Raw genomic sequence first — 27,066 nt, forward strand, 5'->3', positions numbered from 1 at the left:
ACATTAGAATTGGTATATGAGCAAAGCAACATTTCTCTATGATTAGTCCAGTTAGACAACTAGAATTATCTATAGTTGTCCAAGTGTATACTGGTGTCAATGGTGTGGTGCGTAGGCCTACTCTAACATTGAGTAGGCTTTGTGGTGGCGATAATCGGTTGATCAGACAAAGAGAAAGAGAGAGAGAGAATTTATTTGGTTCCATGAACATTGAAATTACATAGATAGATACAAAGCAAAGTAGGCTACGGTATATATGATTCAATTCACAACCAGGCTGTGTCGGGAGATCATCAATACTTATTATTTTTTATTCAGATCTCTGTAAGCCTAGAGGTTCAGTTCAAATTTAGCTGAAGATCTTTTATATAGCACCAGCTCCTTTCCTTCTGGACTGTGTGATTGTCATACACTGACGAAATGGAAGTTTTCAAGTTTGTCCTGCTGCTGCTTGCGTTTGAAACAGGACAAGTATACGCAAAGTCGAAACCTGTCATCGCGAGCTTGGCTGCAAAATGGAAATTCACTCCTATTGCACTTGAAACAAGGTACGGTATCCAGAAATATTTTACGTTATTGACTGGGTTATGTTGTAGACCAGAATTGGAAAACTGGTGTCCTGCTGGCAAAATATGGCCCGCCAGGCTGCTTTATGTGGCCTATGACATTTAAAAGCAGGACACTTTTACAAATTGGAAAAGTTGAATCACCGGACTAGCCTATAGAAAATTGCTGATTCTTGTGTTGACTAAAAAAATATTCTTTTTTCCGACTTGACCCTGAATGACCGACTTTATAATAATACTATTGTGGTGTCCTGCCCCCCCCCGAATTCGCGTCATTTACAGGGTTGTAATCAAGTCGCAAGGTTCCGAGTCGCGAGTCCGTCTCTCTTTTATAGTTTTGACTTCGAGTCCAAGTCGGTGAGTAGAGGGTCGAGTCCGAGTCAAAGTATTGTGACTCGAGTCCAAGTCATTGTGTTCACTGTTCAGTTTCGAGTTCAATCCGGTTCAACCTACTTTTTTCAACTCGACTTGATTGATGATATTGTAATTTTTCTCAGTCCCAACAGTTTCTGGCCATATTTTCCAAGTATCAAGACTGATAGACGAAATACCAATGATGCGGTGACTTTTATTCTTCGAAAAAAATGAAATGTCTGTCTTGACCATCCTAGTTTCGAGTCATAGGACGCATTTGAAAAAATGACTTGAGTCAAGTCGAGTCACCAAAAAATCGTGACTCGATTCATGACAACCCTTGTCATTTATACCCACCCACGCACTGAATACGTTACTGACAACACGTCTTCTCCAGATGTTGGCAGCTAATTTATTTTTAGGATAAGAAACTAGAATTTGAACATTCCCAAAAAACTAGTAGTTAGTTGACCTGCAACTACCTAAATTTGTAGTTTTTCCGAGTCCGCCTTGATGGTGTGATCGTTGATTGATCAGAAGTGTGACATACAGTTAATTTTGCACAAAATCACCTCAGAGTGGGATAAGACATATTTATTGCTTTGTCAACCTGAACATGACCAGCCAATAACTGGATTATGTGAAAATAACAATAACAGACGTACACAGAGTTACCATGTAAGAAGTGCATAATGTCCTGCGAAAACGCCAGAATGTCCTCCTTTTTCGCAATTCATCCTCTTTCCAGCTTTAAGAATCAGGCGATCGCACAGAGACAACTGTCTCGTCGTGAAATCCAGATTTCGACGGCAAGTTTGACTAAAATAAATTGCAACTGCAACCAAATGTATCTGGAGACGGGTTGGGAGTCGGATCGGAAAAATTACTTATTTTTAGTCAACCCATCAATATTAGCCGTGAAATTTCCAGATTGCCCGTGTTACAAATACAAATGTGAAGTGATGACTTCGAGACAGCATTGTTTACATATTAACGATATGTAGGCCTATTATAGTATCCGACATCAGCTTGTTCGATATTGAGCTACGTGGCTGTTGCAGCGTATAAAATTTATGTTATGACTGCGCAATCAGAAGAAGCAATTCCCCAATGACTGCATTATCTGTGTCAATTGAGGAAGTACGTCTACTAGTATTAAATCTGACTTAACATTAAAGATTTGTTGTATCAATTTTAGATTGCATCAAGTTATGAAAATATACGGTGCTACATAAAACAATATTCTTGACTGGTTTTGCCTTGAACATAATTTTATGCGAATTTCAAATGCTCCTGATAAGAGCAGGTCGAAAAGAATAGAGTGGAATAAATATTATTATGTTATTATATTAATATTGTATTATTTATTATATTATATTATTGGCAAAATCAATATAAATTGTTGCAGTTATCTTTTCTTTATGCCCGATGTGTCTTCAATCTGCGTTCTGATCTTCACAATATTTTCTGACATTTGATATTCTTCAGAAATTTTAGAATTGTATTTCTCAAGCTATAAAAACATCCAATCCTGTTTATACGAGTTGAATCTCAAATTTTAGAAATAAAACAATATTTAAACACAATCCTAACACATGCTAGAACAGGGGTCTGTTTGCTAGGGTTCGGGACCAAAAAGTTTGAAGAAGCCGTCTACTAGGAATCTAGGATCACAATTGTCTGGTTATCATAATCGTTAGGGCGATTATTTTTTTACCTTAAAACAAAATTTTGTATTCATGTATTTAAATTAGCCGTTGTTGCACAAAATGTACCTACTTTTTTAGATTTCTAGTTGCCAAAATCTTTTGACTTTGTAAACAATTCGGACATTTTTTTGACCTGACTCTACAATTTTGACAAAATTTTGACTTTTTTTGCAATGTCAAACAATAATCGCTATCACACATTATTCAAATACCAACAAAGCTTATAATTTTTTATTCTCAAATTAGTGAATACGTCTCGGACGAAGGGGAATCTTACTTTTGGAAGTACGTCGGATGGATGCAGTCCGCTAATGTCGATTTTCAAAGCGATGTTACGCAGAGAAAATTGTACGAACTCGCCATAAACGGAGTAAAAGACGTTTTCGAAGTCGCGGAAGACTCGCCCATGATCAAACTCCTGAAATTTGGCCTCTCGCTACGACTCTATTCGCCCAAGATCGAAATGTTTCGTCAGGTATTGACTTTATTCATTACTTGAGATCTTTGAGGATCCTTGGCTCTAATTAGACTGATTGAGAGAAAAATGCCCGTAATTTAATTCTAATCTAATTTGTGAGACGTGTCGATGCTCTCATTTTAATTCTAATCTAATTTGCAACAAACTGTTGCTATAATTCTAATCTAATTCGGAGAAGCCTGAAATTTTCTAGTTGTCTAGTGAGTGAATTTGAAAAGAACGTGGCATCTCAACAGTAGGGTTGTTCAAAAAGATTTTTTTTCAAATTTTGCGGATATTTAATAGAATGTTAGGTTGGCACGAAATTGTTGAGTTGTCTACAAAAACGATGCAAAAGAAATTTGACGCAATTCCAACCCATAGAAGCGAAATTATCTGAGTTTTTCACTAGCAATTCTAGGATTACACACCAGCAATGCTAATTTTGCGAATCAAAAATTTGCAACTGCAATAACTTCGCTTATACCGGATGAAAGTGAGCAAAAATTGATACGAATCGTGATTTTAGACAACTTGACAATTTCGTGGGGTTGACAGTGAGATTTAAAAAAAAAAATTCACTTTTTATAGTAAATTCAAAATTTTCAAACTACCATAGTTTCACATCTACTAGTTTGGATTGACCCAAATTTCGTGTGCAACGTTGTTTTAACCCGCCTAACATTTTTATCGGAGCCGCTAAAATTTAAAAAACTATTTTTGAACAACCCTAATCGACGATCATATTTGGTGATACGATTGTTGATGTGAAAAATTTATTTCAATTCTCCAAGTTGCTGACGATTACCCCTGACGAGTGTCAGACGAAAATATTCCTGTTGATTTCAATATCAATATATTATAGCCTAGCGATATCGTATATTGAAGATCTGCGCCTAAACGTATCAGCTTATGTTGTAGCTTGCACTGGATGAACCAGCCCCTTCGTGTGACGCTTTCTATGTGGTACGTGGCCTGGTCACTTGCGAATGGAAAGATGTGAAAAATGCTCTGAAGGAGAAGGAAGGACAATCAGCCGAATTATACAAACACGACCACATCTATCCAGGTCAATATTTTGACTTTTACTGTCTTATGTTGATACTTTTCGTGCAACTGACAGGGGGAAGGTCTTGTCTACCTGTAATTGAACTTGGGTATCATACTATCATCAACAACTATGTTGATCACTATGGCAAGTTTTTACAACTTTATTTTACAGCTTCCGCCAGCTTCCTAGATACTCAGAATTTTTGTAGTGTGATGTTTTCAGCTGCTTGTAGGAATTTAATATTGCAACTTCTCTATTTTTCATGCAAATTTTTACAACTTTTATCAAATATTGCTGATCGCTATGCTGTTTGGCTTTTTGGGGTAAATTATTTCCGCTTTGCGTTATTTTCTCGTTGCGTACAGGCAAAAAATGTCATTTTTGTGAAATGGGAAAGTACCAAATTTGACAGCTCTGCAGGAGCTGACAGCGAAATGCTGTCACGTAGGTTTCAAACCTGAAGAACATAAAATTGTATGCATGATCATTGATCAATTGAATAGGAAAGAAAGAAACTGGACTAGCAGACTCACTGCAAATCTTAAAACTGTTAGGTTATACAACGGACCCTTTCGAATATCTCATAGCCTAATGATATAAACAAATATATCGATGCAACTTCTTACTGCAACAAATCGGCTGAACAAGATTGCTGTGAAAAATAATGCTGTCATGCAGTGTAATCGAAGTATGGTTCCAAGTCATTCCGTACTGTGCTTTGGCTTTAGGGTCACAAGCCAGCTCGAATGAAACTGTGATTCTTTACGCAAACTTCATGTCTCATTCGTTTGCGGACTTGCACTCAAGACTCGTGAAAATGTCGGAACGCAACGAAATTCAGTACGTGCTGCGACACTGGGTCAGGGCCAGGCCCGAAGGCTCTGTGAAACTGTCAGGTACAATATCGCGTTTTAGGTTGGAAATTTCTTGAAATTTTAATCGCTCAACTTCAACTGTATTGGCTAGGCTACTATTCAGATTTGCGTGAATGATTAGCGCTCTCTTAATTTTCAGGGTATGGCGTCGAGCTTGCTTTGAAAAAAACCGAATACAAGGCTGTTGATGACAGCGAAGTTAAAGGTTTGTTGATACACGACACGTTTTCAGATAATTCAATGTCATAGCTTTGTAGGCCTACAATGTGCATTGTGGTTGATGTGCGAAGACGTTTTAATGTGGGTATGCATTAGAAATGTATTTGAACTTGATAGAATCTTATTTTAACTGGTAGGGCTGTTCAAAAAACAACTTATTTTATCTAAATCTTGCTTTTTAGACAATTAAATCGCCAGGTTCTCTGAAAAAACGATTGCACCAAATTTGAATTCATTGTGACCCGTAATCGCGAAGCTGTTACGGTTTTAAATTTTGAGATGTATTACCGTATTGAACATTTTAATTTTTTTTTCAAATTTCATTGACTACCCCGTGAAATTGATTGACGTTGTCTACAAAAACGATGCGAAACAAATTTGGCTCTATTCCAAACGGTAGAAGCGGAGTTATTGCAGTTTTGGAAAAATAGCATTGATGGTGGGTGATCTTAGAATTACCAACGAAAAACTCAAATAACTTCGCTTGTACAGGTTAGAATTGAGTCAAAATTGGTTTTGCGTCGTTTTTGTAAACAACGTATCAATTTCATGGGGTGGCCAGTAAAATAAGTACGGTACAAAATTTAAAACTGTAATAGCTTCTCGATTACAGGTTGGATTCGACTCAAATTTGGTGTGCATCGTTTTTTTTTAGGCAAACTGACGATTTATTTGCCTAGCAAGCAATATTTGCAAAAAGAAGTTTTTTTGAACAACCCTCATATGCAGCTTTGTGATATGACCAATCAAGGTTTACAGCCCTTACTCAGTGGAAAATAATATCGAAACTACAATTCTTGTTGATAATATTTACTCCGAGTGGCAAGGAACGTTTCATTTAGCCTTACAAATAAGCTGGGTGCCAGTGTAGACATGAAATTTCGTTTTTTCAAGACGACGGAGGCAAAACGTTGAAAGACGAAGACCAGGACGAAGAAATTGAAGGCTTCGATTTCAGCACGTTGCGGAAACTGAATCCGGAAGTCTCCAAGCAGTTGACGGAGTTCAGAGATCATTTGCAGGAGAGCACCAACGAAATGCGGCCGATGAAAGCCTGGCAACTGCAGGACTTGAGCTATCAGGTCGGCTTGTGGAGTAGGGTTGTTTAAAAATAACTTTGTTCTTAAATTTTACTGTCAACCTGCAGAAGCAGAATTATTGATGTTCAAAATTTTGGATTTGAAATAATAGTATTTACGGTGAGTAGATATATAATTTAAGAATTTTCCGCTGTAAATAGTTTTATTTTTTAGAATCGAAAATTTTGTACTATAATAACTTCGCTTCTGCTGGTTGGAATTGAGCCACATTTTTTATGCATCGTTTTGTTTAGACAACTTAACAATTTCATTGGATTGACAGTAAAATTTGAAAAATTTCAAATTTTCTCTAGTATATTAACAATTTCATAATATTGATAGCTTCGCTTCACACGCTGGAATACAGTCAAATTTGGGGTGAATCGTTTTTTTTTAGAAAACCTAACAATTTCATGGGGTTGACAATAATTCAGTAGAAATGTAACGTATACTGGAACATCCATGTTGACTACTTTGCTCCAGGTTTGTAACCAAGTCACAAGGTTCCGAGTCGCGTGTCAATTTGGCTTCTATCGTTTTGACTCGAGTCGAGTCATTCAATTCACCGAGTCCAGTCCGAATCAGGGAGCAACTAGCCGAGTTTGAGTCACGGTGTTGAGACTCAAGTCCAAGTCCAAGTCGTAGTGTTTAGTGTTCAGCGTCCAGCTCAAGCCAGGTTCAACTCACTTCCCTAAAACTCCCTATCAAACGCGAAGCTTAAATCTTGTATCTTTGATAGATTTCCGATTCACTACATGGAATTTACCCTAAGATGTAGTAAATAAAACTTTTTAGATGATCACAAAGCACCCAACTACAAACAGTTATCCAAAAATTCCTATCTGCATATAGAAAACTTGGAACAAACATGAGCATAAAAGTTCACTTCCTGTTCAGTCATCTTGATAGATTTACCGATCATCTTGTTGATTAGCAAGGGGAGAGCTTCCCCCGAGACATCAAAACAACAAAAGAAAGATATTGGGGCAGATGAGGTGAACATGTTGTGGCAGACCATTGCTGGAACCTTTCGAGCAACTGCACTAAATTGATTACAGGGGAAAATCGTACAAAAAACAATTAAAATGAATAATATTCTATTCCAACAGATTAATTCAACTTTACAATAGGTGGTGGACGTGAAACTGATTGACTTAATGACACGTTATTTGAGTATCTAGGTGAATACTTGTATACATGACTGGAGTTTATTTATGTACATGATATCCGGGAAAGTGTATAAGTTATGATAAATCTAGTACCCCTAAATATAGTGCTGTTGCTGTATTTTGATTTAAATGAGTATCCTGTGTGTAAAAATAACGAATAGATTGAATTTCTAAACTTTATAGTAGCCTACATCTGTGCCGATTTTCCGTCTAGCCATTATAGCGAAAATGGGTGATATTGGTCAAAATAGCCCCATGGGTTATCTCCAAAACAAGAGCCAATTTGAAAAAACTAAGGTCATATTCGTAATCGGTGCTCTTCAGAACCCTCAAAATCACTCTTACTTTGTCTGCCTAAAGATATGTGTGGACCAGTGTTACCGGTCCTGATATACGAGACTTGAATAAGTCATATAGAATGTGTCGAGTCATTTTCCATTTTTAAGAAAATGACTCGTGTCAAGTCGAGTCATTGTAAAATTGCGACTAGAGTCTGACTCGATTACAGCCCTGACTGAAACATCTCGGCAATATGATTTCCATTTGCTTTTAGGCTGCAGCGCGCGTCCTGTCTTCTGCCCCCAACGAGCAGCTTCAAGCGTTGAAAGATATCAGTCAAAACTTTCCCTTGAGAGCCAGGTAGCTATATTAAAGGGGCACTGAACTCTGAATATGACGTGGTCTCAAATTGAAGGGCAAAACAAAAAAAAAAGTTTTTGGCCGCAGCCATTTACTTCAGAACGCCACCGTAATGGAGCTGCAATTTATTGAAATTTCGATAGCAACTTCACGCTCCAGCAGTCACGCAGAGATCGAACTTTATATCGTTGTCAGCCGATGTTATGATGGAAATCATGTCTAACAATGTTTTATACATAAGAATAGGACATGGTGTATATCTGTCCTAAAGAAATAGAACACACTAGGCCCGATTTTGACATAAATCTCCTGACTGGACATCTTCCGTCGAACGCGGTATCTAAACCACCATGGCGTGTACGACATATTTCCTTCATAAAATCGGCTGACAACTAGATAAAGTTCGATCTCTGTATGACTGCTGGAGCGTTGAAACCCCTGTGGAAATTTCAATAAATTGCAGCTCCATGACGGTGGCGTTCTGAAGTGAATGGCTGCGGCCAAAAACTTTTCTTTGTTTGTTTTGCCCTTCCATTTGAGATCACATCGTATCTAGAGTGCAGTGTCCCTTTAATTGCTAAGCTAAGCCGATATTCGTACTTGTGAAATGTCATCTTTACAGCGTGGAGGTTATGAATATGTCTCATGATTTTCAGATCACTATTAAAACAAAACGTACCGGACGATCTGAAAAGAGAGGTCAAGGCTAACCAGAAGGTATTGAATTTACTCCAATTTTCAGCATTTGATTCTTTGCAATATGCGGCTAAGAAGGCTTTACGTGGTTGCAAGGGTTGGGCCCAATGATTCGAATGCGCGATTCCGTGTTGAGTGTTAGTTAACTAAGAATTCTAGTTGATTAATGTGAGATGGTTACGTCTAGCAAAGGGCAATGAAATGGTGTGGTAAAAATACCAAATTATCAGTATGTGATGTAGAACTGGCTTTAAATTCTTTGCGGTACACATTCTAACTTTATGCATCATTCATGCTGTTGTCTTATGGTATCATAATGAGTGATTCTCAAATATTTGACTCGACTCACTAATACTCGACTAGGAATCGATTCTGGCAAAGACCTATTTGTTACATGTTGAGCAAGGAGATTATTTGACATGTTATTTTGTCTTTCTCTAGCATAGCTTTTCCAATGAAATTATGGGACAAGGTGGGAACACCTTTTTTATAAACGGCATCCCGGTTGATATGGAGACGAGCGATATATTCACGTGAGCCTCTGTTCGCTGCATGCGTCTAATTGTCTGTCTCTAATGATTTTGCAAATTTAACTTTTCCAAGTGGGATTGCGGAAGATATAATCTTTGGTTTGCTTCTGTTGATGCAGATGTTTTGTAATTTTAATTTCTCATGCACGACGTGTTGATGAATGCACGCTAGGGCTCTTCAAAAATGACTTTTTTTCTCAAATCGCACTGGCTACTTGATATAATTGTTAGGTTACCTAATTTAAGCCTAAACACCAAATTTGGTTCAATTCCAACCAGTAGCCGCATTGCTACAGGAGAAGAAAGTTTCGATTTATTATATAAAAATTAATACCGGTAACAAAAAATTTTCGGTTCACCCCATGAAAGTGTTAGGTTGTCTATAGAAACGATGTTCACCAAATTTGGTTCAATTCCAACCAATGGAAGCGGAGTTATCGCCGTCGAAAAATTTGGATTATGAATAAAATAGTATTTACGGTGACCAATAGTTTAATTATTTATTATAGTGGTGCCCACCGTAAATGCTATTTTATTCAAATCCAAATTTTTCGACGGCAATAACTCCGCTTGTACCGGTTGGAATTCAACCAAATTTGGTGAACATCGTTTGCACGCGGCAGACTTGGACAATTTGATAATTCTAGTTGTGTCTAATTAGACTAATTTGAGCGAAATGCCAGTAATCTAATTCTAATCCGATTTGTGAGTAGTTTCTAAGCTCTCGTCTTAATTCTAATGTAATTTCTGGTTTTCGTGAAAACGCTACAGGAGAATTTAATTCAATTTCCAAGTTTCTGTGAATTCAGTAATTCAGCAGTTTGAATCTAATTTGAAAATAACTGTCCAACTATAATTCTAATTAAGATTCAATTGGGAAAAGCAGCGCTATTCTGCCCTTGTCTTATTAGATGCCACGTAAACAGCGATTACTTTCAATATTTCGATTATTCAATTGTGTAATATATTTATATTGAAATAAGCCCGAATATTTTCGGCTGACACTCGTCAGCGATAATCGTCAGCAACTAGTAGAGATTTGAAAAGAACATTATATATCAACAATCGTATCACCAAATATGACTTCACCGGCATGAAAATTTGAGTAATTGGCTTTCTGTACTATTTTTTGGTTATACGGGTTGTGGGGGCCGTTCATTCTTTCATTTGTGTGCCTTGGAATCGTCTTTCATCAAAATATGGCAACCTAGTTTGTGCCAACAGGAATTTGTGTATAATCTAAAAAATAGTACAGGGAGCCATATGTTGATATACAATGTTCTTTACAATTCTCTACTAGTTGCTGATGATTACCCCTGACGAGTGTCAGCCAAAAATATTCGGGTTTATTTCAATATGAATATAATATTCAATTGTATATTGAAGTTATTTTCAATATTGAATAACTTGATAAGGCTCGACACGATTTTAGAAGTTTTGGATGCATCACGGTTATCGTTTGAGGCCTCCGAATGGAGCTTTTATGTCGATTAACGGAAGAGTCGTGACGACCAAACTGATTGATATTACTGAGTAAGGGGGTGATACATCACCGGTACAGGGTTACGGATTCTAGGGGTTTCGAGACACGGTTTCCATACAGCGGAGTAGATGTTGCATGGTGGTTTGTGCATGTGCATGTCTTGGTTTTGTTAGGAATTGGTTTTTGATCTTCTGTGAATGCTCAACCGGGTGACAATTGACTACTCCGTTTATTTGAGTGGCTAGGATTTCAAGTGCAGGTAGGTTTAAGCTCATGGACTTGTGATTCGAGTAAGCGTCAATCCCAGGGTTGTAATGACTCGAGTCATGACTCGCCTCGTTTTTCTCGAATGCGTAAAATGACTCAATAATCCAAGTCACAAGGTTCCGAGTCGCAAGTCAATCTCACTTTTATAGTTTTGACTCGAGTCAAGTCGAGTCATTTTCAATTCACCACCGAGTCAAGTCCAAGTCAGTGAGTAGAGGGTCGAGTCCGAGTCATAGTGTTTTGACTCGAGTCCAAGTCATTTTCACTGTTCAATCCGGTTCAACCTACTTTTTTCAACTCTGCTCGAGTAATATTGAATGGCTCGCATTCATAATATCGTGATTTTCCTCAGTCTTAACAGTTTCTGACCTTATTTTTCAAGTATCAGGTCTGATAGACGAAATACCAATCATGTGGTGACTTTACTGTTCTTCGAAGTTACAATGGAATGGCTGTCTTGGCCGCCCTAGTCTCGAGTCATATGACTTGGTTCGAGTCAAGTCGTTCTACTCATTTGAAAAAATGACTCGAGTCAAGTCGAGTCACCAAAAAATCGCGACTCCCGTCATTACGACACTGCGTCAGAGGTTCGACTTTCAGTAATTTGAGTAGGATTACTGTTGTTCCGTCACTCGGTTGATACGCGCCAGATATCCTCGTTCACGGGTTTCACGTTTGTTCATTTCTGCAGAATCTTCGACATCATCCGCTCGGAAAGTAAAATGATGAGCGGAATGTCCTTTCTTAACATCAATGACGAAGATATGAAACCGTTACTGCGTGTTAACGTCGGAGGCCAAACCGAGAAGCACTGTTTGGATATACGGGATCCGGCCGTCTTTGTGAGTGCTGCCTTGATGCGCACTAGATAATTCTAGCTGTCTCATTGGATTAGGTGAAGGGAAATGCCGGTTATCTTACTCTAATCTGGTTTGTGAAATGTTTTTAGGCTCTCATCTTAATTCTGATCTAACGTCTGGTTTTCCTGAAAATGCTGCAGTGAGAACTGTACAGTGCGAAACGAGCCAAGCTCGCTGTACCGACATTTGCCGTTCTCTTGGTTATGCGAGCCATAATTCTAATTAGAGTCAGGAATAAACTGTGTAGTAGTAGGGCTGTCCAAAAAAAAACTTTTCCTTCAGATTTCACCGGCTACTTAATAAAATTGTTAGGTTGTCAGGTAGAGATGATGCGCACCAAATTTGGCTCCGTTCCAACCACTAGAAGCGAAGTTGTTGCGGTCGAAAAATTTGGATTCGAATACAATAGTATTTACGGTGACTAACTCTTCAATTATTTATTATAAAATCATGGAATTAGAAATTTTGCTACTGCAAGAGCTTCTAGTGGTTGGAATGGAGCCAAATCTGGTGTGCATCATCTCCATCTCTACTGACAGCGTAACAATTTTACGGGGTTGACAGGATGAATTCAAAACTTTCTACTGCAAGAATCTCGCTTCCACTGGTTGGATTGAGCCGAAGTTCGTGAGCAGCGTTTTTCCAACCAACCTAACAATTTTATCAAGTAGCCAGTGACATCTGAAGGAAAAGTTTTTTTTTAACAGATCTGCTGTGTGCAGCTATATTTCTAAATCGAGTCAAATTTGGAATGAACTGTGCAGCTGTAATTCTAATTCTAATCTATTCGGAAAAGCTGGAAATTTTCTATTTGTCCAACGGAGTATGAAAGGTTTCATTATGATTCTCTGCTCATTAGTTTCCTTGCACAAAATTAAAACATTCCGTAATTGCGTTTTTATTTCAGTGGTTCAACGATCTCGAACGTGATGATAAATACGCCAGTTGGCCGAGTCACCTTCACGAGATGTTGCGGCCTGCGTTTCCCGGTAGCATACGTCGCTTGAGGAAGAACTGGTGCCATTTAGTGTTCGTGGTGGACCCCACGGAGTCTTCTCTCCGTGACCTGGTCGCCACGACGGAGGCTTTGTGGGCCAACGATATTCCTGTTAGGATTGGTGAGTTGGTTTTGCCGAAATTCTTCAAATTCATTTGCAATTTTGCGGCAGGATTTGTGTTTGACGTTAATTCCGGACAAACTGAACTTGTTGAAAATGAAATGCACGAGAATCGATGATTTTGTAGAAACACAATCATGGAGAGTAATTGGAAATCAATGCTTCAAAGTTTGCAGAATGTTTTCGATTCGATTTCCAATTTCTCTCTAGGGTTTCAGTTTGATGTTGACTTTTGCAGAAAATTAACTCGTCAAATATGAAATCCATAAAATTCGACAATTTTGTGTAAAATCATCAAAAATCGAACACAAATTCTGGTATTGTAAATCAACTTGTTTCGATTTAAATTTTAAATTTTCGATTTGGTTTCCAATTTATGTACAGTATTTGTGTTTGACGATAATTTTTGCACAAAATTGTAAATTTGATTTACAATTTTTATCCAGGACCATAATATTTGCAGGAAATTTTCGATTCGATTTCCTATTTTTTCCAGGATTTGCGTTTGACATTCGTTTTACTCGAAATTGTACAAAATTTTGAACGTTATTTCCAATTTCTATCCAGGACTCGTTTTCGCAATATTTTTTGCTCATAATTTTCAATTTGATTCCCTGTTTCCAGGATTCATGTTTGACGATAATATTTGCACAAAATTTTCGATTCCATTTTCAACGTTTTCAATTTCAAATTTTTTTTTTGACATCAAGTTTATGCTGGAAATTGTACGAAACTTTTGATGTTATTTCCAATTTTTCTGTAGGATTCGTATTTGACGTAAGCGACGAAAAGGAGGTGGATGGGCGTGACGATGTCGGTGTTGCGCTGGTGCGAGCTTACAACTTTGCCAAGGAGGAGCTGAAGCCGGGCCAAGCCTTGTCTTTTTTTGCAGGGGTGAGTCTTATAGCATTATCGTTTCATGCTCCCAAGGAGGAAATCATAAAACTAGCCGGTTAGCTGCATGAATGCCTTATTCTCGATGCAGCCATTTGTAACTCTCGAGGGTACGTCTTCAGATCTACAAAACACTCGGCAAGGATGAAAATCTCTCCGTGAGCCATATTATTAAGAGAATTGAAAAGAAATTTCCAGGCGAAGATATCGACGACATCATCGGAGTAAAGTGAGCTGATACTTTTTTAACCTTGTGACCTTGTGACTCGAACAACTAGGTAATTATGGATTTTTAGTTACACTAATTGAAACGAAATGACGGTAATCTAATTTATGAAATGTTTCTACACTCTTACCGTAATTTTCCATGTATAATGAGCAAAATTTTACCGATTTTTTGCCCTAAGATAGGGGGGTACGTATCATACATGGTACAACAAATCACCCTGGATAAAAAAAACTTGAAATCATACCTTTCTTCAGGTTTGTTTCCAATCCCGCATCACGTCCAGCCATCGTGCCCAGTAATTCGTGTTATAGAGTGTAGCGCATTGCCAATTAGCAAGAGTCGTCTGCACAGCACGCGATCTCCTACGAGTTAGTTTGCTGTTTGTACGCGAGCGAAATTAGGTCGTTCATTGCTGCAAGCGCGCACGGCAATCCTCGCTAATTCATCGCGTCAACGACAGGCCTTAACAAACAATCGCATACACAACACAAGAGGCCATGTGCGCAAGATATAACCACTTTGCGTAATCAGTCACATCTCCAACAGGCCTGGTGCGCACGGCATAACCGTTGGCCTGAGCAATCGCATCTGTAATAAGGCTCGTGCGCAAGATGTCGTGTCACTAGCCTGAACTATCTCGTCGCCGGCCTCGCAGGCTTTGGCTGCTATCTACTATCGTTTAGAGACAATGCCGGTAATTGTATAATGATTAGCGATAGTTATGTCATGATTGTTCGACAGTGACATCGCAAAACAAAGCGACATCGTGTACTAAAACACAACTATTCATGCACTGCGAATGCAGGGTGCGTACTATACATGGGTACAGGCTTTTTCCCAGAATTTACACGCTATTTTAAGGGTGCGTATTATACATGGGGGCGCACTTTATTCGGAAAATTACGGTTCTAATATTCTAATAATAATTCTAATATAATTTATAGTTTTTGTGAAAATTCTACAGAACAGTATAGTTCAACATGAGCCAATCTCGGTGTACATACATTTGCCATTCTCGAACTTATGAGGATCATCTGTGATTTGCTATAAACTGAACTTTAGTTTTGTTGTTTCATTTTTTTGTTTTTCGGAATTTAATTCAATTTCCAAGTTTTTCTGAATTCAATTATTCAAACTCTAATCTAATCCGGGGAAAAAGTGTAGCTATAATTCTAATTCTAATCTGCTTTGGAAAAGCTGAAAATTCTCTAGTCGACCAACTTTTTTGGTGAAAGGTCAGTAGTGTGACTTGTGCGCATTCAGGTCCGATTTTGACGAGGGCCGGAAGCTGGGGAGAGGTTTTGTCGAGAGCAGCGGCCTGCAGAAAAAAGTCAACGTTCTCGTTAACGGTGAGCTGCTCACGGATGAGGAGCTGGAAGAAGATTCGTTTGAAGACGTGAGCTACCTTGATTGGATTTTGCTAAACTTGTACTACTGGATTTTAAATATGCACTGGAACTAAAACTACTCAGTTTTCAAAACTCGCAACTAGAACTACAGGATTTTCAAAATGTGCAACTAGAACTAGAATTGCTCATTTTTCAAAATTTGGTACTGGAACTCGAACTAATCATTTTAATAAATTCTCAACTAGATCTAGAACTACTAATTTTTCGAAATTTGCAACTAGAACTAGAACTACTCACTTTTCAAAATCCACAGCTGGAACCAGAAATACTCATTTTTGAAAATTCAGAACTAAAAATATAACTAATAATTTTTCAAAATCCTTAACTAGAACTAGAACTACTCGCTTTTCAAAATCCACAGCTGGAACCAGAACTACTCATTTTTCAAAATTCACAACTAGAACTAATAATTTTTCAAAATCCCCAACTAGAACTAGGACCAGAACTACTCGCTTTTCAGAATCCACAACTAGAACTAGAATTAATCACTATTGAAAATCCGCAACCAGAACTAGTAAAAAAACCAGTTGTTTGTTGACCGTCAACTAACCATATTGCTAGTTCGTACAAGGGTGAGTTAAACGATTGAAATTTTCGTTTGCGTTTCAGTCCGTGATCGAGAAACTGTTTGAAATAACGAGACACTTCCAACGCGCCATCTACATGGGAGAGATTGACGGCTCGAAAAACGTGCTAGACTACTTCATGGACAGGCCTGAAGTCGTGCCGAGATTCAACAAGATCATCTTGGACGGAGAGGCGAAATTCATCAGCTTTCAGAGTCCACCGGGAGAGGGTGAGTGCATACTGCAGTGTGGGATTCACTGATTAAATCGCTAGGTTTCCAAAATAATGCCGCACACCAAATCTGACTTCATTCCAACTGGTAATATGAAAGCACAGTTCAAATGAAACTACACGAGTTTAAAAATTTTGAATTTATTTAAAAAAAAAATCGCCTAATTTTTCAAATTTTACGGTCAACCCCAATTTGGATTGGCAAAAATAGCCTGCGCGGTGGTTAATCCCAGGATTGTGAATGGAAAACTCAAGTAACTGCGCTTCTACGGGAATTGCGTCAAATTTGTTTTGCATCGTTTTTGTAGACAACTGAACATTGAACACTTTCATGGGGTTGACAGTAAAATTTGAAATTGAAAAAAATGACAATAAATTCTAAATTTTCAAACTCCCGTGCGTTCACATCTACCAGTCGGAATCAACCCAAATTTGGTGTGCGGCGTTTTTTAGGCAACCTATCAATTTAATCGACAAATCCCAGGAATCCCAAAAAAAAATTATTTTTGAAAAATCTTTGTGACCGCCCGTGTATTTATCATTTGCCAAAGCACCGTAGATGTTGCACTCGTTTTTCAATTCGACACTTTTCTCAACAGAAAGCGAATATTGGAACCCTAAAGAATTTGCGACATTCAGCCACGCGAAGCAGACCGCCACCGTCGCAAAGTTTATGGAAAAATCGTAAGTCGACAAGTTCTCCGCGCTCAAAATTCACGTTTCTTCATCGAAATGTATTTCTGCCTTTTTAGATATGTGTCTAAATCGGACACGGCAAATATTCGCCCTGTGACGATATGGGTCGCGACAGATGTAGAAACTTCATTCGGGAGACGGCTTGTTCAGAACGCTTTCAAGCATATTGTGAGTAGCTTACAAACGGGTTGCTTTAAAAATGGGAGGCGATCAGATTTGTACAAACTACTGGTTTTTAAAAATGTGTCGCCAGAGCTAGAATAAGAACTATTCACTTTTCGGAACTCGCAAATAGAACCAAAACGAAAAGTAACGACCAGGGTTGTAACCAAGATTCACACAAGATTCTGAGTCACAAGTCAATCTCACTTTTACAGTTTTGACTCGAGTCAAGTCGAGTCATTTTCAATTCACCACCGAGTCAAGTCCGAATCCAATGTCAGTGAGCAGAGGGTCGAGTCCGAGTCGTGGTATTATGACTCGAGTCCAAGTCATTGCGTTGACTGCTCGGTTTCCAGTTAAAGTCTTGTTAAACCCACTTTTTATAACTCCACTTTTTATAACTCTGTTTGGTGATATCGAATGGTTCGCATTTATAATATACTAATTTTCGTATTTTTTAGCAGTTTCTGGTCGCTTTTTCGAGTACCAGTACCAATAGACGAAATCAGTAGTGTGGTTACTTTACTATTCATCGAAATTACAATGAAATGTCGGTCTTGGCCGGCTGAGTGTCAAGTCATATGGCTATGTTCGAGTCATACGCAATGACTCGAGTCCAAGTCAAGTCGATACACAGATCGAGTCGAGTCATTTCCGTATTTTGAGAAAATCAAGCTTCCCCATTGAAAAAAATGCTTCGCAGTCGCAAACGTTACAATCCCAATAATCCACGCAGAAATCCAGCAGCAACTCCAGGGTGGGGGTTATACACAATCCTGTCGGCGCCGAGAGACTTTTCATCAAAGCCATCGAAGCCGTCACCTCAACTCAGACTAACAACGTGGCGCGGTCTTTCATTTTGAAAATTGTGAGTATCATTCTTGCCGTTGTTACTATTCTCTGCTCTCACGCTGCTGCCAATTCTAATTGTAATATTCAATGATGCTGTGTGTTGTTGCTTTTCGAAGACGCTATTTGAGGTACAGAACTTCAACATACAATTGAACAATATATTCATGTTGAAAAAAAAACTCAATATGTTCGGGTTACACTTAAAGAGATTTCAACAGAACTTTGCATATCAACAGTCGTATCAACAAATATGACGTCAGGGGCACACGTAAATTCTATGTATATTCAGTAAATTGAATTGAATCAGTCCATTCAATTCATTATATATCATATATATTCAATTGTATATTGAAGTTCAGTACCTCCAAGGGCCACTTCTAATACATTGAAGTCTCCGATATTTGCTTTCAAGTGCATACATTTGACGCAATTATGTTTTGGGTTAATTTTGATTTTTGAAGGTTTTGAAGGCTGTGCAATTTATTTGACTGGTCCGGAAGCTAAAACGGTTGAGAACCACTGATTACCGCCACAAATGTGTAGACTTTGAAATTGTCGTATCGTTCAAACCACCATTACGTTTGTAGACGAAGGAAGATAACGCGCTGGCTCTCTTGTCTGGCGAGAAAAAGATGTCTGATTTTTACGTGGGCGGAATGGACGAAGAGCGTTTTGAGAAGTTGTTCCACGGCTCGACAAACGTCCTTCTGCCTCATATCGATTCGCAGACCGAGTATCGAAACGTATTGGGTATACCGGCCGGTGGATCTGCGGTTGTCGCTAATGGGCGGGTGAGTGAGCTATAGTATAGTAGGTTTTTCCAGATTCCAAGGATTCACTGATTATATTGTGAGGTTGTCTTGAAAAACGCCACATACTATATCCGGCTCTACTCTAACTGGTAGATGTGAACGCACAGGAGTTTGAAGATTTTGAATTTATTATATATAATTTTTAGAAAATTTCAAATTCCACTGTCAAGCCCATGAAATTGTATAAAAACGATGCAAAACAAATTTGACGCAATTTCAATCCGTAGAAGCGAAGTTATTTGATGTTTTCATTCATAATTCAGGGATTACCCACCGTCCAGGCCGTTTTATGTGAATCCAAAATTTTCAAAAATGATCAATCATCGCTTATTTAGATAACTTGACAATTTCCTGGGGTTGACCGTAAAATTTGAAAACCTTTTAAATTTTTTTTAATAAATTCAAAATTTTCAAACTCCTGTGCTTTCACATCTGCCAGTTGGAATCAAGCCAAATTTTGTGTTCAATGTTTTTTAGGCAACCTAACAATGAATCCCCAGAATCCAGTGCACAAGTCGCAAGTACATTTTACTTCTGTAGTCTTCACTCGAGTAGAGTCGAGTCATTTCCAATTCCCTGAGGCTGAGTCCGAGTCGATAATGAACTATTTTTAGGCAAAATTACTGACATTTTATGCTTTGGATTTTGTAAGCAGTAATTCGAGGTTCAAGATCCAAAGTATTGAATTTAGTTGTCTGTCTTAAAAATGGTACATAAAAGTGAATGTAGTCTGAAAAAAAAAACACGAAATGCCTTCTCGACTCTGAGATAACTGTTTTCTGCAGGTGATCAGTCCGCTCGACTCGGAAAGCACGTTTTCCGTCGCAGATTTCAAACTTCTTGAGACAGTCGTGTATCAATCTGCGGCTCAAAAGATCAAAGACGTCCTAGAACAGCAGTATATGAAGTCTGACGATGCCGCCAAAGGTATGTCGCATTTCGAATGTCGTACAAACTATTCACTTTTCAACAATCGCAAATTGAACAAACACTAGAACTCACTTTTCTGGCAACTACAACTAGAACCATTCACTTTTCAAAACACGCAATAAGAAATACTCGCTTTTTATAACTTACAATTAGAACTAAAACTAGAACTACTCGCTTTTCAAAACTCACAACTGGAACTAAAACTAGAACTACTCGTATTTCAAAACTCGCAACTAGAACTAAAACTAGAAACACTTTTCAACATCCGCAACTAGAACTACTCAAAGGTGCATATATAAACTTTCCCAATCTTTCACACTGGTATTGCGTCATAATGAGTAATACTCGAATATTCGACTCGTCTCGAAGCCTAATAATTCAGAATCGAATTAGTCGTGACTCGATTTTGCACAGCCCTAGTTCCACACGAGGCAATACCTCTAATATTCCCATTGTGTATATCGTGCAGACAGTGACCTGATCTTAAAGCTGACCGCGTTGTTATCAATGCAAACCCGTTTGGATTCGCCGAGACAACAGCTGGAAGTTGTCGGCTCACAGCACAGCGCCATCAAGCTGGAATCCAGAGACGAAGACGTTCCTTCGTTTGAGATCCAGGCCGTGCTGGATCCGGCTTCGGAAGCGGCTCAAGAAATTGCTCCACTGCTATCTGTAAGGAGATTTTGTTGCAGGCGTAATTCAATTCAATTTCCCGTTTTTTGCGAAGTCAGTCATTCTAATTATATAATCTAATTTGTGAAATGTTTCTGTGCTATCATTTTGATTGTAATCTAATTTCTGGTTTTCTCCGAAAATGCTACAGGAGGAACTGTACAGTAGGGCTCTTCAAAAATGACTTTTTTTCTCAAATCGTACTGGCTACTTGATAAAATTGTTAGGTTACCTATTTTAAGCCTACACACCAAATTTGGTCCAATTGTAACTAGTAGCCGCATTGCTACCGGAGAAGAAAGTTTCTATTTATTATATAAAAATATATAGTAAAAACCTTGAAAATTTTCTGTTCACCCCATGAAAGTGTTAGGTTGTTTATAGAAACGATGTTCACCAAATTTGGTTCAATTTCAAACAGTGGAAGTGGAGTTATTGCCGTCGAAAAATGTGGATTCGAATAAAATAGTATTTACGGTGAGCACGACTATAATAAATAATTGAAGAATTGGTCACCGTTAATACTATTTTATTCATAAAAATCGGCGCGCTTCCAACCAGTAGAAACGAAGTTTTTGCGGTACAAAATTTTGGATCTGGAAAATATAGTATTCACGGTAGCAAATTCTTTCATTATTTGTTATATATCTACCCACCATAAATACTATGATTGGAAATCTTAAATTTTGAATATCAATAACTTTGCTTTTAGTCACGTTTCTTGTGCATTGTTTTTTCAGACAACCTAACAATTTCATGAAGTAGCCAGTGAAATTTTAATTTTAATATATAAATCCCAAATGTTCTACCACAAGAACTTCGATGAACTCTGATTTGAAATGAACTGATTTCTTTTGCGAATTCAGTGATTGTAATATTAATTTAATATGAAAAAAACTGTTGCTATAACTTTAATTCTATTGTAGTTTTGAAAAACTGAAACTGCTTTAGGTCTTGTACGACGTCATCAACACAAAAATCACAGTCTACATGAACTGCAAAGAAAAACTGTCGGACATGCCCATAAAGCGATTCTACCGATTCGTTTTGGATTCCGAACCCAAATTTAAGGTAAGAAGGTCGAGTTCGGTCCCAAAATATCCAAAAAACGAAATCTCGCGTCTCAGATATCCAATGCTCTATCTGACGGTCCCGTGGCCAAGTTTACGGACATGCCTTCGAAAGCTTTGCTGACGACCACCATATTCCCGCCCGAGGGCTGGATGGTGGCCGCCGCGCGGGCCGCGTACGATCTCGACAACATAAGACTGGAACAGGTTTCTTCGGCTTCCGTCACCGTGGAATATGAGCTGGAATACTTGTTGCTGGAAGGGCACGCAGTAGACACCACGACTGGTAATACAATTGATTTAATGCAGTAGGTGGTTCTGTTATTATTGAGGCGATTTTTTACCTAAAAACCAGGGTTGTAATGACTCGAGTCGCGATAATATGGTGACTCGGTTTGACTCGAGTCATTTTCTTGAAGATGACAAATGACTCGACTCGAGTCAATTTGTGTATTGACTCGACTTGTATTCGAGTCATCTCGCATGACTCGGACCAAGTCATATGACTCGAGACTGGATCTACCAAGACACACATTTCATTGTAATTTCGGAGAATAGTAAAGTTATCACGAGAGCAATTTTTTTGACCTAATAAACGAAAGATTTTTACCTAAAAAATCAAAATTGTGACATTTTTTGACCTTAAAAAACTTGATTCTGACCGAATTTTGACCTAACGTATGCAAATTAGGTTTTTTCGCACATGATGTTAGGATTGTACTACTTATCTTCATTTGTCGTTGGAACTGTCTGCCCTTACAGGGATTAAGATCCTTAACTTCATGTTTCAGGCTCCAGACCGGGCGGACTCCAATTCACCCTAGGCACGAAAACCAACCCGCTCAAGGTGGACACGATCGTGATGGCGAATCTGGGATATTTCCAGATGAAAGCCAACCCGGGCGCTTGGTTTCTCAATCTGAGAGAAGGGAAAAGCCGCGACATTTACGAGATCGCAGGGTGAGCATTATAGTTGTTAAAGACATCTTTAGGTTGGCTATAATAACGCTGCACAGCAAGTTTATCTCAATTCCGGCCTCTAGAGATGAAGAAAATATTGAATTTATTAAAAATTATAATTTTTTTTTCCAAATTTTACCAAATTTTACTGAATTGGAAAATCGTCTGAATAAGTATTTACGGCGGGAAATTCTTTTCCAACTCAATTTTCTTTCCATCAAAATTGCTCTAACACGCAACTCCTCTAGCGAGTCGTACAACTAGAAAATTTTAAGATTTTCCAAACTAAAATAGAAATTAGAATTGCTGAATTCGCAAAAACTCCGAATTAAAAGAATCACATCAGAAAATTCATATGAGATTACAATTAAAACAGGAGCATGGAAACATTTCACAAATTAGATTAGAGTTTGATTATTTGCATTTTGCCGTAATCAGTCTAGTTGGACAATTAGAATTATATATCTTTTATTGTGGCTGTGTTTACAATCGCTATTTAACACCGTGTTGTTTTCAGTCACGCTCGGACCGACTCTCCTCCCGACAGCAACAACATCACAATCCTGATGGACAGCTTCAAAAGCAGAGTTATCGTAGTCAAGGTGAATTATTGCGTTATCAGACGTGAAATTTTCCACAATGTCAAAACTTATCTTCCAAAACAACTAGTTTTGACTTGAAAAGTAGTGTAGCAGGAAACAGTTTCAGGACATCTTTTCATCATCTTTATGAGTGGTCAAAGATAGCTTTTCCGAATAAGATTAGAATTAATATTACAGCTACAAAGTTTTTTTTTCCAGTAGAATTGGAATTATAGCTACACATATTTTCCAAATTAGATTATTCTAAATTGCTGATTCCAAATTCCAGATTCCAAATTAGAAATGGGTTTAGAATTAAAATTATAGCGTAGAAATATTTCACGAATTAGATTATAAGAATTAGAATTAGTGAAAAGAAAGATTTGACGAATTAGGTTTCCAGCATTTTGCTCTAATTCGTCTAATTAGAAAACTGGAATTATTGAGTTCAAGTCTGTCTGCATTCGAGGTGACGTTCGCAGATTCTACCGCCGTTGAAATTTTTCTTTCGAAAAACAGGTTTCCAAGAAAGCCGACAAGATGGACGATGAACTTCTCGATGATGACGAGGAGGAGAAGAAAGAAGAGGAAGGAGGAATTTGGAATTCCATCACAAAGTATAGTTTTTCAGAAAAACTTGAATTTTTTCCGAATTTTCACTCGCAGTCGACAAAGGTGGTCCGATTTGCTGGTGGATGTAGTGACTTGAATAGTATATTCATATTGAAATGAACCCGACTATTTTTGGATGACACTCGTCAAGGTAGTTGTTGGCAAATATTTGGTGATGTGATTGTTGATGTATAAAGTGATTACCTCTGACGAGTCGGCCAAAAATATTTGGGTCTATTCCAATATCAATATATTGTTCAATTGCATATTGAAGTTCCGTGCCTCCCAAGAAGCTCTTTAAATGTAGTGATTTCGAATTGAGCAAAATAAAAGTCTTCTAGGCCTGTTTTTCTCCTAAAAAACTGTTAAATATTGCAGGAAAGCGAAACCTAGTTTAGTACTCTGAGGAAGTACGAAAGCTCTCTGTTACTAACCCGTTGGGCTGGGAACAATGATTCTAGTTGAACAATGTATGTTTTAGGCAGCCACAAAGAATGACCTATAGCAGGGGAGGGCAAGCTGCGACTCTTTCGCTTTTGCTGCGACTCTTCAATGATTCCACATGCGTTTCGCCATTTTGCAAGAGAGGTTTAATCTGGTTATTAATTGATGTAGTTTATCGGGTATTAACAATATTCGCATTGTTTCGCATTCAACCTTACAGCCTAGGTGGAGACCCACCATCTCACCACATAATAATCAACTTCATTCGATAGTCTACATTCCATTGTGATGTCATAAATCCATATTTTCAATTTTTGCGAGTGAAACAGGTCTGCCCGCCCCTGGCCTATAGTGCCAATACTACATCTCATTAAAGATGATTTGGTATTTTTCAACCTTACCTGTTTCAGTACACTTTCTGGCAATGCTGTTTGTTGATCGCGACTTCACAGTTATGTCATGACCTGCCGATGGAGGTTTACAGCTTTTCATAGTGGAAAATAGTATTGAAACTATAATTATTGTCGATAAATTACTTCTTAGTAGCAAGGAGCGTATAATTTCAGTGCTCGAAAGAATCATCTCTCACGAGTCGAATTATTAGAATTGATACTCGATTCAGATTTGAGTACTTCAATTATTGTGTAATCACAGCACTTTTTCTGGCGGAACCAGCGATGAAACGGCACCATCTAGTGGCGCAAAGAGCGACGTATTGAACATATTCTCGTTGGCGTCTGGGCATCTGTACGAGAGATTGATGCGTATCATGATGTTGAGCGTGATCAATAACACGGAGGCCAAAGTAAAGTTTTGGATTTTGAAGAATTACCTCTCTCCACATTTCAAGGTGAGCAGTACGTTAGCTTCTAGTGTTGTGTTGCACGAGTACAATTAGAAGTAATGCGTTACACTTCTACTTACTCACTCCTACGCTACTTTACAATGGAACAATACATTCATATTGAAATAATCGTGAGGGTAATCGTCAGCAACTAGTAGAGAATTGGAAAGAACATTGTATATCAATAATCATAGTTCTACTTGAGAGAGGCTGTTCACACTTTAGTTTGGTGGCCTTGGATTCGACTTTTATCAAAATACGCTAAGTCTGTGCCTACAGAAGGAGTCTGAAAATAGTACATGAGCTTAAGCGCTCTCTCCCGATTATTCGAAATTTTATGCTGGCGACATCATATTTTGTGATATGATTGTTGATGTACAATGTTCTTTCCGATTCCAATCAAAATTGAATTTTTGAATCTCTCTTCCAGAATATCATTCCTAAAATGGCTGAGAAATACGGTTTCGAATACGAGCTGGTCCAGTACAAGTGGCCGACGTGGCTCCATCAGCAGAAAGAAAAACAGAGGACCATGTGGGGGTGGGTGGCTGTTTTTTTGTAGATCCTGAACCGAAGTTCAAGAACAGGAACTAGATCGAGAGCGAAAGAAGAATTTTGAATTGACCTTTAGAGGTTGTCAGATTAGTCATCGTAGCTACTCGGGTAGAAATAGATGTAACGTTAATTTATCTGAAGTACAAGTAACCATATGGGTAACCCTAAAAGGAGGGAACGCGGAAACTGCGGAAAACGCGGAACTCGCGGAAACGGCCCCTAAAACGCGGAAACTGCGGAAAAAGCGGGAAACCTCGATTCCTAAAGCGCTGAAATAGAGGGAAACGCGGAACGCGGAACAGTCGGTCATTGACCTTTATATATCACACAGTAGGCACTAAAACGAGGAAACAGCGGAACGCGGGACAGTCGGTCATCGAGGTGGGATATTAGGGTTGGGGAGGTGGGATATTAGGGCTGGGGGAGGTGGGATATTAGGGTTGGGGGAGGTGGGATATTAGGGTTAGGGGAGGTGGGATATTAGGGTTAGGGGAGGTGGAATATTAGGGTTAGGGGTTAGGGTTAGGTTAGGGTTATGATTAGGGTTAGGGGAGGTGGGATATTAGGGTTAGGGGAGGTGGGATACTAGGGTTAGGGTTAGGGTTAGGGTTAGGTTAGGGTTATGATTAGGGTTAGGTTAGGGTTAGGGGAGGTGGGATATTAGGGTTAGGGGTTAGGTTAGGGTTATGATTAGGGTTAGGGGAGGTGGGATATTAGGGTTAGGGGACGTGAATATTAGGGTTGAGGGAGAGGGTGATGTTAGGGGAGGCGGGATATAGGGTTGGAGAGAGGGGGATGTTAGGGTTGGGGAGAGGGGTGATATTAGGGTTGGAGAAGAGGGTTAGGGACATGATATCCCACCTCCCCTAACCCTAACCTAACCCTAATCATAACCCTAACCTAACCTAACCCTAATATATCACCTCCCCTAACCCTAATATCCCACCTCCCTTAATCCTAACCCTAACCTAACCCTAACCCCTAACCCTAATATCCCACCTCCCCTAACCCTAATCATAACCCTAACCTAACCCTAATCCTAACCTAACCCTAACCCTCCTAACCCTAACATCCCCCTCTCCCCCAACCCTAATATCTCCCCTCTACTCAACCCTAATATCCCCCTCACGTAACCCTAATATACCCCCTCCGCCAACCCTAATCCGTCTCTCCCAAGGAAAAAACAATTTATTTTGACGTTTATAAATTTTTGTATTGTAAAACGAAGAAGCGCCATCAACAGTTCTCTGCCATTTATAAGTTCTACTTCGCCTCACTCTAACATTGGTGTCCCGCAGCTTCGTCGTTTTAGACTTTAGAGTTCCTCTATGAGATCCACAAATGTCAATGACCGACTGTCCCGCGTTCCGCCTTTTCCTCTGTTTCCTCGTTTTAGTGGCTACTTTGTGATCTATAGAGGTCAATGACCGACTGTTCCGCGTTCCGCGTTTTCCTCTTGTTTCAGCGCTTTAGG

General features: G+C 38.7%; 1 protein-coding gene and 1 long non-coding RNA gene across 3 annotated transcripts in view; both read left to right on the forward strand.

The window, feature by feature from the left end:
- The first annotated feature begins 285 nt into the window (after positions 1 to 285).
- The window catches only part of LOC145456114 (UDP-glucose:glycoprotein glucosyltransferase 1-like), a 29,786-nt gene continuing 3,005 nt past the window's right edge, over positions 286 to 27,066 (forward strand). For both annotated transcript variants that reach the window (XM_080334167.1, XM_080334168.1), the window contains exons 1-28: positions 286 to 548; positions 2,876 to 3,104; positions 4,008 to 4,155; positions 4,866 to 5,033; positions 5,152 to 5,217; positions 6,126 to 6,313; positions 8,033 to 8,118; positions 8,775 to 8,835; positions 9,256 to 9,347; positions 11,786 to 11,936; positions 12,862 to 13,072; positions 13,836 to 13,966; positions 14,089 to 14,195; positions 15,459 to 15,591; positions 16,214 to 16,400; positions 17,002 to 17,086; positions 17,155 to 17,266; positions 17,997 to 18,128; positions 18,700 to 18,903; positions 19,710 to 19,851; positions 20,324 to 20,526; positions 21,478 to 21,597; positions 21,654 to 21,882; positions 22,388 to 22,556; positions 23,074 to 23,158; positions 23,657 to 23,754; positions 24,848 to 25,043; positions 25,468 to 25,577. In XM_080334167.1, coding sequence (XP_080190293.1) covers positions 421 to 548; positions 2,876 to 3,104; positions 4,008 to 4,155; positions 4,866 to 5,033; positions 5,152 to 5,217; positions 6,126 to 6,313; positions 8,033 to 8,118; positions 8,775 to 8,835; positions 9,256 to 9,347; positions 11,786 to 11,936; positions 12,862 to 13,072; positions 13,836 to 13,966; positions 14,089 to 14,195; positions 15,459 to 15,591; positions 16,214 to 16,400; positions 17,002 to 17,086; positions 17,155 to 17,266; positions 17,997 to 18,128; positions 18,700 to 18,903; positions 19,710 to 19,851; positions 20,324 to 20,526; positions 21,478 to 21,597; positions 21,654 to 21,882; positions 22,388 to 22,556; positions 23,074 to 23,158; positions 23,657 to 23,754; positions 24,848 to 25,043; positions 25,468 to 25,577 — 3,971 coding nt within the window. In that variant the 5' untranslated portion in view covers positions 286 to 420. The remainder of the gene's footprint in view (positions 549 to 2,875; positions 3,105 to 4,007; positions 4,156 to 4,865; positions 5,034 to 5,151; positions 5,218 to 6,125; positions 6,314 to 8,032; positions 8,119 to 8,774; positions 8,836 to 9,255; positions 9,348 to 11,785; positions 11,937 to 12,861; positions 13,073 to 13,835; positions 13,967 to 14,088; positions 14,196 to 15,458; positions 15,592 to 16,213; positions 16,401 to 17,001; positions 17,087 to 17,154; positions 17,267 to 17,996; positions 18,129 to 18,699; positions 18,904 to 19,709; positions 19,852 to 20,323; positions 20,527 to 21,477; positions 21,598 to 21,653; positions 21,883 to 22,387; positions 22,557 to 23,073; positions 23,159 to 23,656; positions 23,755 to 24,847; positions 25,044 to 25,467; positions 25,578 to 27,066) is intronic.
- On the forward strand, positions 26,187 to 26,456 carry LOC145456118 (uncharacterized). Its single transcript, XR_013920503.1, has 2 exons — positions 26,187 to 26,244; positions 26,298 to 26,456. It is a non-coding gene; the product is annotated as an uncharacterized LOC145456118 (long non-coding RNA).

Source organism: Botryllus schlosseri, chromosome 14, assembly GCF_051294905.1.
Source record: "Botryllus schlosseri isolate E-star chromosome 14, Bs_hap1, whole genome shotgun sequence".
NCBI classification, from domain to species: Eukaryota; Metazoa; Chordata; class Ascidiacea; order Stolidobranchia; family Styelidae; genus Botryllus; species Botryllus schlosseri.